Genomic DNA, 11,264 nt, shown 5'->3' with positions numbered 1-11,264 from the left:
CAAACTATTGTTTTAAAATTTTGATTTGCATAGTATTCAACACAAAATGTCAATTTTCTCAGTCAACTGATTTGGGTTTTTTAAATCCAAAAACGTAGGTTTAACATAGGATTGTGTTCTACCAGAGAGAAAAATCAAAGCAACCACTATGGTTATTCCATATATGATAATGTGCTGTATCATATTCCAGTGGAGGCTAGCTTTGAAAAGTGTGTGGGGTCACGAGAGGTCATTAAAGCTCATGGGGTACAAATTTGAAGAAAACAGTAAATGTTAATTTATTTACAAATATTATCTCAAAGGTCATACTTTTTAAATGGGATTACATTTATCACATACAGCACACTGAAATAACCAAACTATTGCTTTTTATTATATCAGATGATGTTGGATGATGTGCTGCATCATATTCCAGTGGAGATCAGCTTTAAAATTTCGATTATGCATAGTATTCAATACAATATCTCAATTTAACATCAATTTTCTCAGTGTGACATATTTTTCTATCTATCATACAAGTGTACCATATATACAAATTTAATGCGTTTAAGTAAAAACAGAAACGATTTTACAACATTGTGGAGAATGGTACACACGTTTTGAGAGATTTTAAGTTAATTCTGGCTCAATGTCTATCTTTTTTATTTGTATTTAAGTCGTGAGAAATGTCGTGTTTGTTAAAGTAAAATAGCACACCATTTGATATATAGATATAGTTTAACATGTGCCTGCATTTTGAAAGGATATAGACATGTAAATACAGTCTACTACTATATTAAGCATTATTGAAAATATCGTAACTTCTAAAATTAAAAAGATGACAGCTATATTTTGTTTTATTACTTTGAATATGAATTTATTTTCAACTTTTCCTTATGGTACTCGTCTGCTCACGACAGTATTTAGCCTTTGTTGAAGTTTACCATCCACTAGGCTGCATTCTCAAACAATCCGATTCTTAGGACGCTTGGAGCCGATTAGTTCTGCGCCAGTATAAAGGCCTGACACCCACCATGGAAGAGGACCTAATGGTGACTCCCAAGAGAGAAAGAAAGAAAGAAATGTTTTATTTAACGACACACTCGTTTACGGTTATTAAGCATCAGACATATGGTTATGGACCACACATATATTGAGAGAGGAAACACGTTGTCGCCACTTCAGTGGCTACTCTTTTCGATTAGCAGCAATGGATCTTTTATAATGCACCATTCCACAGATATGGTAGCACATACCACGGCCTTTGATATACCAGTCGTGGCGCACTGGCTGTAACGAGAAATAGACCAGTGGGCCCACTGACAGGGATCGACCCCACACCGACCGCGCATCGAGCGAGCGCTTTACCACTGGGCTACGTCCCGCCCCCCCCCCCCCCCCCCCCCCCCCCCCCCCCCCCCCCCCCCCCACTTCAGGCCACCAAGGGAAGGTTACGCCGTGGATGAGCCAAGTGTGTCGGCGATCTCTTGATCTTAACTTACTGTTCAGCCGACTTTCAGTCAGACGTGGCCCCAGGAGTGATTCGAGGTTTGAATGTGTGTTCAGTGTATGGATGCTCAATGTATCGTGCAATTTACATTAATTCACCTCGCTGGATTTGCTCATCATTGACTCTAGAGCCGAGTGGTCCACCGCCTAGTGTTGGAATTTTTTTTGCGCAATTTATTATAATATTTCGTGGTGGAACGTAGTGTTGACACAGACGACCGGATACTGTAAGCCTGGCAGAGGTCTAGCCCAAACAGTCTGGGGAAAAACACTGTGGATGGCTCTGACCATAATGCCCCCTCTCGTTTTCCAAAACGGTGGAGGTTCGTGACCGGTAGTTCGTTAGATTATCCACTAGCTACCATGGTGTATGTAGATAGCTATAGTATGGTTAGTACGGCCATTGCTACAACTGGAAACAGTGGAAAAAACCTCCTCCCGAGGCGCTATGACGAGTCAGGTACCCTGCATAAAGAATTCTGAGAAGATATCAGCTCTTTCACTCGGCGGACAATCGGTGTGTCTTGCAGTCTCTTTAATGGTCATTCCGCTTATCTGACCTATGAAAACCAGGTTACGACCTTTATTTCCTTTATGCGATCAAGTTGGACTTCTCAGCCATCACAGGGGCAGTCGCCTGCCAATCCGAAGATCTCTCTCAGCCATCACAGGGGCAGTCGCCTGCCAATCCGAAGATCCCTCTCAGCCATCACAGGGGCAGTCGCCTGCCAATCCGAAGATCTCTCTCAGCCATCACAGGGGCAGTCACCTGCCTCGAAAGGACCAATCCGAAGATCTCTCTAAATCATTCAATTAGTAAGTAGCGACAGTCGGTGTCTACATAGGGTAGGCATGTAATCAACGCAAAATATCTCATTCATGGGGAACAATTACAAGTCCCAATCCCCATCACGAGGAAGATTCAACAGGTTTCCCACTCATCTCGGTGCAGGGCGGTATCCACTTTGCTTCCTTCAGCGGCTATCTTTAAAATGACAGCTATTTTTTTAATTTTAGGAGTTTTTATATATTCAATAGTGTTTAAAGTGTTAAACTATATCTGTATACCAAACAGTGTGCTATTATAACAAACCCGCAATGTCTCATTTCGACAGATATTGATCCCATATACTGTAGTCACTTTGCACCTCCTAAACGTAATTAAAATATCCCAATATGTTTGTAAGATTATCCACAATGCTGTAAACTTGTCTTTGTTTTAGCTCACATTGTATTAAATTTGATTATGTGATAAAGTGTATGATAGGATACAAAAAGTCGGCCAACCTGAGAAAAATGACTTTTTTAGATTTTTGTATTGACTAACATGCAAAATTGACATTTTCAAGTACTAATTTTGGCCATTTCAGTGTACTGTATGTGTTTAAAGTAATCCCTTTTAAAGACTGTTACTGCGAAGATAACATTTTTGAAGAAGTGTACTGTATGTGTTTAAAGTAATCCCTTTTAAAGACTGTTACTGCGAAGATAACATTTTTGAAGAAGTGTACTGTATGTGTTTAAAGTAATCCCTTTTAAAGACTGTTACTGCGAAGATAACATTTTTGAAGAAGTGTACTGTATGTGTTTAAAGTAATCCCTTTTAAAGACTATTACTGCGAAGATAACATTTTTGAAGAAAATTAAAATTTACAGGGTAGTTTTGAAATTTATACCTTAAACTTGGTGACCTTCCACTCTTTTCAAAGCTGACTTCCACTAGAATATGATGCAGCACAGTATCCGATATGGAATAACCATGGTGGTAGCTTTGACTCTCTGTCTTTGGTAGAACTAAATCCTAAATTAAACCACCTTTTTGGATTAAACGAAATTAGTCGAATTGAAAATGAATGTTAAAGTTATTATTTTGTATTGAAGAATATGCAGTAGTTTGTCTAAGTGAATGCGTTGTTTGTGTTTATAAGTAATCCATTACAACAGGTATGACTAGGAAGATAATATTTATGAAAAAAAGTAAAATGTAATGTTTTCTGAAGAAAAAGATTTTACTCCTTGACCTTTAATGACCTCTGGTTACCCACACACACTTTCCAAAGATAACCTCCACTGAAACATGATGTAGCACACCATCCTGCATACAGTAACTATAGTGGTCACTTTGACTTCCTCTCAAGTAGAACAATAACCTTGACCTTTAATGACCTCTAGTGACCCACACACACTTTCCAAAGATAACCTCCACTGAAACATGATGCAGCACACCATTCTGCATACAGTAACTATAGTGGTCACTTTGACTTCCTCTCAAGTAGAACAATAACCTTGACCTTTAATGACCTCTAGTGACCCACACACACTTTCCAAAGATAACCTCCACTGAAACATGATGTAGCACACCATCCTGCATACAGTAACTATAGTGGTCACTTTGACTTCCTCTCAAGTAGAACAATAACCTTGACCTTTAATGACCTCTGGTTACCCACACACACTTTCCAAAGATAACCTCCACTGAAACATGATGCAGCACACCATCCTGCATACAGTAACTATAGTGGTCACTTTGACTTCCTCTCAAGTAGAACAATAACCTTGACCTTTAATGACCTCTAGTGACCCACACACACTTTCCAAAGATAACCTCCACTGAAACATGATGTAGCACATCATCCTGCATACAGTAACTATAGTGGTCACTTTGACTTCCTCTCAAGTAGAACAATAACCTTGACCTTTAATGACCTCTAGTGACCCACACACACTTTCCAAAGATAACCTCCACTGAAACATGATGTAGCACACCATCCTGCATACACTTACCATACTGGTCGTTTTGACTTCCTCTCAAGAGAACCATATCCTATTTGAAACCCCCTTTTTAAATCATAAAATCAGTCGAACTGAAAAAAGTGACATTAAAGTTGAGGTTTTGTATTGAATACTGTGCAAACTGAAATTTTAAAGCAACGGTTTGGCTAGTTTAGCAGGGCTCGAACTTAGCGGTAGCCCGAGGTGTTTTGGCTACCGATTTCTCACTCGGACTACCAGTTGTCTAACCCCGGTAGTCCGCCGGACTACCAAATGTTTTCACATGTCGAGTCACTCCACAATCAGCAAGACGTTTAAGTCATCGGTGTCTGAAATTCCACCCTTTCATGTGCGCGCTCTCTGCTGCCACGAGTTGCTGGAACTGTTAATTGCTTCCCTAGTCTGACCAACAGTTGGCGGTTGCGCAATATGATTCAGTGAAACAAAGGAATATATTTGCCAATGGTATGATGTTTTTTAACATAGCGGACTAATATAAATAATTTGAAGTAATTTAGTGGCCAGATATATAGGGTTCGTACGGGTCATAGAATTTCCATTTGGGTCATAGGTGGTGTATTGGCGGACGTGGTGGTTGGAGCGGGGTGGCGGGCTGCTCCTGAGCTTGGCCTTGTGGTGTATTGGCGGACGTGGTGGTTGGAGCGGGGTGGCGGGCTGCTCCTGAGCTTGACCTTGTGGTGTATTGGCGGACGTGGTGGATGTAGCGGGATGGCGGGCTGCTCCTGAGCTTGGCCTTGTGGTGTATTGGCGGACGTGGTGGTTGGAGCGGGGTGGCGGGCTGCTCCTGAGCTTGGCCTTGTGGTGTATTGGCGGACGTGGTGGTTGGAGCGGGGTGGCGGGCTGCTCCTGAGCTTGGCCTTGTGGTGTATTGGCGGACGTGGTGGTTGGTGCGGGGTGGCGGGCTGCTCCTGAGCTTGGCCTTGTGGTGTATTGGCGGACGTGGTGGTTGGTGCGGGGTGGCGGGCTGCTCCTGAGCTTGGCCTTGTGGTGTATTGGCGGACGTGGTGGTTGTAGCGGGGTGGCGGGCTGCTCCTGAGCTTGGCCTTGTGGTGTATTGGCGGACGTGGTGGTTGGAGCGGGGTGGCGGGCTGCTCCTGAGCTTGGGCTTGTGGTGTATTGGCGGACGTGGTGGTTGGAGCGGGGTGGCGGGCTGCTCCTGAGCTTGACCTTGTGGTGTATTGGCGGACGTGGTGGATGTAGCGGGATGGCGGGCTGCTCCTGAGCTTGGCCTTGTGGTGTATTGGCGGACGTGGTGGTTGGAGCGGGGTGGCGGGCTGCTCCTGAGCTTGGCCTTGTGGTGTATTGGCGGACGTGGTGGTTGGAGCGGGGTGGCGGGCTGCTCCTGAGCTTGGCCTTGTGGTGTATTGGCGGACGTGGTGGTTGGTGCGGGGTGGCGGGCTGCTCCTGAGCTTGGCCTTGTGGTGTATTGGCGGACGTGGTGGTTGGAGCGGGGTGGCGGGCTGCTCCTGAGCTTGGCCTTGTGGTGTATTGGCGGACGTGGTGGTTGGAGCGGGGTGGCGGGCTGCTCCTGAGCTTGGCCTTGTGGTGTATTGGCGGACGTGGTGGTTGGAGCGGGGTGGCGGGCAGTTCCTGAGCTTGACCTTGTGGTGTATTGGCGGACGTGGTGGTTGGAGCGGGGTGGCGGGCAGTTCCTGAGCTTGGCCTTGTGGTGTATTGGCGGACGTGGTGGTTGGAGCGGGGTGGCGGGCTGCTCCTGAGCTTGGCCTTGTGGTGTATTGGCGGACGTGGTGGTTGGTGCGGGGTGGCGGGCTGCTCCTGAGCTTGGCCTTGTGGTGTATTGGCGGACGTGGTGGTTGTAGCGGGGTGGCGGGCTGCTCCTGAGCTTGGCCTTGTGGTGTATTGGCGGACGTGGTGGTTGGAGCGGGGTGGCGGGCTGCTCCTGAGCTTGGGCTTGTGGTGTATTGGCGGACGTGGTGGTTGGAGCGGGGTGGCGGGCTGCTCCTGAGCTTGACCTTGTGGTGTATTGGCGGACGTGGTGGATGTAGCGGGATGGCGGGCTGCTCCTGAGCTTGGCCTTGTGGTGTATTGGCGGACGTGGTGGTTGGAGCGGGGTGGCGGGCTGCTCCTGAGCTTGGCCTTGTGGTGTATTGGCGGACGTGGTGGTTGGAGCGGGGTGGCGGGCTGCTCCTGAGCTTGGCCTTGTGGTGTATTGGCGGACGTGGTGGTTGGTGCGGGGTGGCGGGCTGCTCCTGAGCTTGGCCTTGTGGTGTATTGGCGGACGTGGTGGTTGGAGCGGGGTGGCGGGCTGCTCCTGAGCTTGGCCTTGTGGTGTATTGGCGGACGTGGTGGTTGGAGCGGGGTGGCGGGCTGCTCCTGAGCTTGGCCTTGTGGTGTATTGGCGGACGTGGTGGTTGGAGCGGGGTGGCGGGCAGTTCCTGAGCTTGACCTTGTGGTGTATTGGCGGACGTGGTGGTTGGAGCGGGGTGGCGGGCAGTTCCTGAGCTTGGCCTTGTGGTGTATTGGCGGACGTGGTGGTTGGAGCGGGGTGGCGGGCTGCTCCTGAGCTTGACCTTGTGGTGTATTGGCGGACGTGGTGGTTGTAGCGGGGTGGCGGGCTGCTCCTGAGCTTGGCCTTGTGGTGTATTGGCGGACGTGGTGGTTGGAGCGGGGTGGCGGGCTGCTCCTGAGCTTGGGCTTGTGGTGTATTGGCGGACGTGGTGGTTGGAGCGGGGTGGCGGGCTGCTCCTGAGCTTGACCTTGTGGTGTATTGGCGGACGTGGTGGATGTAGCGGGGTGGCGGGCTGCTCCTGAGCTTGGCCTTGTGGTGTATTGGCGGACGTGGTGGTTGGAGCGGGGTGGCGGGCTGCTCCTGAGCTTGGCCTTGTGGTGTATTGGCGGACGTGGTGGTTGGAGCGGGGTGGCGGGCTGCTCCTGAGCTTGGCCTTGTGGTGTATTGGCGGACGTGGTGGTTGGTGCGGGGTGGCGGGCTGCTCCTGAGCTTGGCCTTGTGGTGTATTGGCGGACGTGGTGGTTGGAGCGGGGTGGCGGGCTGCTCCTGAGCTTGGCCTTGTGGTGTATTGGCGGACGTGGTGGTTGGAGCGGGGTGGCGGGCTGCTCCTGAGCTTGGCCTTGTGGTGTATTGGCGGACGTGGTGCTTGGTGCTGGGTGGCGGGCTGCTTCTGAGCTTGGCCTTGTTGTGTATTGGCGGACGTGGTGGTTGGAGCGGGGTGGCGGGCTGCTCCTGAGCTTGGCCTTGTGGTGTATTGGCGGACGTGGTGGTTGGAGCGGGGTGGCGGGCTGCTCCTGAGCTTGGCCTTGTGGTGTATTGGCGGACGTGGTGGTTGGAGCAGGGTGGTGGGGTGGCGGGCTGTTCCTGAGCTTGGCCTTGTGGTGTATTGACGGACGTGGTGGTTGGAGCGGGGTGGTGGGGTGGCGGGCTGTTCCTGAGCTTTGCCTTGTGGTGTATTGCCGGACGTGGTGGTTGGAGCGGGGTGGCGGGCTGCTCCTGGGCGGAATCGGGCGGTTTCTTGTCTGGCTTGGGGATCGTGTGTATGAGTGTGTGTGGGGTGCGTGGGTATTCGTACTAGAGACACCAGAGGAAGTATTAGAGATACAGTTGAAGAACAGCGAAGGACATTATATTTAGTTGGAAAAGGGTGGGGATTTAGTAATATTGAATTTATGTATGTATAAAAAAAAAATTACATTTTGTTAAAGTTAAACGTCTTATTAAATCCTTTTCAAAATTACTGACTCGTGACACCAGTATTCAGAGAGGGATACAATGTGCAAAAAGACAACTACAGTATTGAAAAGCAATCTAACTGTTCACGGTAATCTTGCAAAGAATGCCAAACTGAAAACATACATTTGTCCGTAGTTTGTGTTATCATGGGACCATGCTTCCCGTGACCTTATAACCCGTATCTGATAATTGGAAGTGGTATGACGTCTCTGCCTGTTATCAGCTTCGTTGCTAGCATGAACCAACCCTCCTGTGACCTGATAACCCGTGTCTGATAATTCGAAGTGTTATGACGTCACTGCCTGTTATCAGCTTCGTTGCTAGCATGAACCAACCCTCCTGTGACCTGATAACCCGTGTCTGATAATTCGAAGTGCTATGACATCACTGCCTGTTATCAGCTTCGTTGCTAGCATGAATCAACCCTCCTGTGACCTGATAACCCGTATCTGATAATTCGAAGTGCTATGACGTCACTGCCTGTTATCAGCTTCGTTGCTAGCATGAACCAACCCTCCTGTGACCTGATAACCCGTATCTGATAATTCGACGTGTTAGGACGTCCTGCCTGTTAAAATGTCCGTTCCTGGCGTGATATCATTTATTGTTTTCAAGATATTCACTTTTGTCAGGATCGTGAACTAAAAACCCAAAACCATACGATCTTTTCGGACCTGAGCGATTTGGTCACGAAATCCTCAGCAGTGGATAGCTGACATAAAGTGTTAACCTCAGATTTCCGATTTCATTTCCGACAATCTTCGCTGTGTTCCGCCAGAATACATTTCTATCACTAGTATATCAGTAGTATCAGGTTTATAAGGTTTACATTGCATATTTATTTGATGATGTTTGGCGTCCTAAAGCGTTCAATAAGTTCTGTCACTAGTGGGTTCGAATGCCTGGCCTGAAGGCATAAAACGTTCAAATTGTATTATTTCATAGGTCTTGATATTGAACAATAATCTACACCTAGAACAATAGTGTGACGACACATGTGTATTAATGGGACACAATCTAATTAAAATTAGCTCCACTATTACATGTCGATCTAAAGACAGCCAGTTGGAGCTCATGTCCACCAATCAAAACCTTACTTGCAGAATCCTGCCAGTGATTTAAAAATAATTTGAAAACATTCCGAATTATCCTGAGGGTATACGACATGTTTCGTGTGAATTACGAATGCCTTAAAACATGTTTTATTTTATAAAATAAACAATTTGTAATGTAAAACTGAAGACTGATTTAGTTTTTTTTAATTTTATAAATAAATAAATAATTTTTAATGTAAAATTGAAGACTGATAACCCACCCCGTACGTATTGGTATGGTTCGCTGTACTGCGGCCACTAAAATAGACTCGCCCGATATTTTTAGAATTTGTATGCTCCCAAATAACGTTATAAAAGGCGAAGTGTGATTGGTCAATATTTAAATTATTATTTACAGACGAAATGTTACCTGGACATTGGGGACTACGCAGTGTTGTTATTTTTAAATCACTGGCAGGATTCTGCAAGTAAGGTTTTGATTGGTGGACATGAGCTCCATCTGGCTGGTGTTAGATCCACATGTAATTGTGGAGCTAATTTTAATTAGATTGAATGGGACAGACTCTAGTTTTAACAATAATCTACACCTAGAACAATAGTGTGACGTCACAGGTGTGGATTAATGGGACAGACTCTAGTTTTAACAATAATCTACACCTAGAACAATAGTGTGACGTCCCAGGTGTGGATTAATGGGACAGACTCTAGTTTTAACAATAATCTACACCTAGAACAATAGTGTGACGTCACAGGTGTGGATTAATGGGACACTCTAGTTTTAACCACTACGATATATTTTTCACCATTATAGCAGTACTATCACTATTGCGATACTATCACATTAGTATTTTACCTATCGCAATACTATTGCAATAGTAAAACTGACCGCAATAGTCACCCCTAGTTTTCTATCACAGAAATCAAATATTACAGGGATTGTATATCTCAGAGTACCTATTTCCGTACATACCACAAAATGCATTTTTCGTATTTTTAAAAACGCAGGTACGTCTGAGAAGTAACGGTTACAGAGACGAGTTCTAGTCATCTTTTAGGGGTATTTTCACAGTGCTACAATTTCAACTTTATAACATTACAGTTTATATATTTATTTTACATGTGGTTATGTATTTTTGTTTATATATATACTAGGTGGCAATAAAAACGCAATCTCGGAAATGATCATGGTTTATTTTATTATGCGAGATCCCACAAAAATGAAACTGATACCACCAGTGAGACCAACCACTGGCCCATCTGACTGGTACTGTCAGCCGCCAACAGTGAATCGCACATAACGTCTCTGGCGATGTCAACGTCATGGGGGTCAGTATTTCGTGTGACCTCCATATGCTGCGATGCACGCCTGCAGCCTCCTAGGCATGGACATGCACAGGCGCCTCACCACACGTCGTGGGATGGCTGCCCAGTGATGCTGCAATGCCTGCTGCAGCTCAGCGAAGTTCTGTGGTGGATTCTGTTGGTTTTGAACACGACGTCCCAGCTCGTCCCACATGTGCTCTATTGGGTTCATGTCCGGGGAAACTGCTGGCCAGTCCAACACAGTGACATGGTGGGCACGAAGAAACGCCTGTGTACGCCTGGCAGTGTGCGGCCGAGCGTTGTCTTGCTGGAAGACGAGCCTGTTTCCGCCATGCCGTCTCATCCATGGGAGGAGGACCGGCCGCAGGATGTTGTCGACGTAGTGTTGCGCATTAAGGTTTCCCTGTACCACCACGAGTTCGGACCGGAAGTCAGCATTGATGGCGCCCCAAACCATGACTCCGCCGCCCCCGTAGCGGTCCCTCTCCAGAACACAGGCCTGCGCGACACGTTCTCCACGACGGCGGTAAATGCAACGACGTCTGTCCGTGACACTCACGTTAAATCTCGATTCATCCGAGAAGATGACATCTCGCCATCTCCTGGGTCGCAAATGCCCACCATTCCTGGCCCATAAGAGTCTTGCTTGACGATGTCTGTGCAGGAGGATAAGGCCACGGTAGGGTTGGTCGCAATGCAGTCGTGCTGCGGCAAGACGTCTCCGGACAGTTCGGGCGCTGATGAGTCGTCCCCTGGTTCCCTCTTCAGTCCTGGCAGTGCTTGCGGCTGTCAAAAACCGATTGCGCAGGTGCCGCAACCGTATGTTCCGGTCCTGTCTATTGGTCGTTACGCGTGGTGTGCCCGAACGACGGCGGTCATTGACGGTCCCTGTCGTCTGA

At 47.4% G+C, this 11,264-nt stretch overlaps 1 protein-coding gene across 1 annotated transcript; it reads right to left on the bottom strand.

Annotated features, from left to right (window-relative positions):
- Nucleotides 1-4,825: 4,825 nt before the first annotated feature.
- Nucleotides 4,826-10,338, bottom strand: LOC121386578 (extensin-like). The gene is made up of 2 exons (XM_041517527.1): nt 10,273-10,338; nt 4,826-7,825 (listed from the first exon to the last, which is right to left on the bottom strand). The coding sequence occupies exons 1-2, from the start codon at nt 10,336-10,338 to the stop codon at nt 4,826-4,828; spliced, it is 3,066 nt and encodes a 1,021-aa protein (XP_041373461.1).
- Nucleotides 10,339-11,264: the final 926 nt, after the last annotated feature.

The sequence above is a fragment of the Gigantopelta aegis genome, chromosome 12, assembly GCF_016097555.1.
Source record: "Gigantopelta aegis isolate Gae_Host chromosome 12, Gae_host_genome, whole genome shotgun sequence".
In the NCBI taxonomy this organism is placed as follows: domain Eukaryota; kingdom Metazoa; phylum Mollusca; class Gastropoda; order Neomphalida; family Peltospiridae; genus Gigantopelta; species Gigantopelta aegis.
Note: the sequence above shows the minus strand (reverse complement) of the source record. Positions and strands in the feature narration are given on the sequence as shown.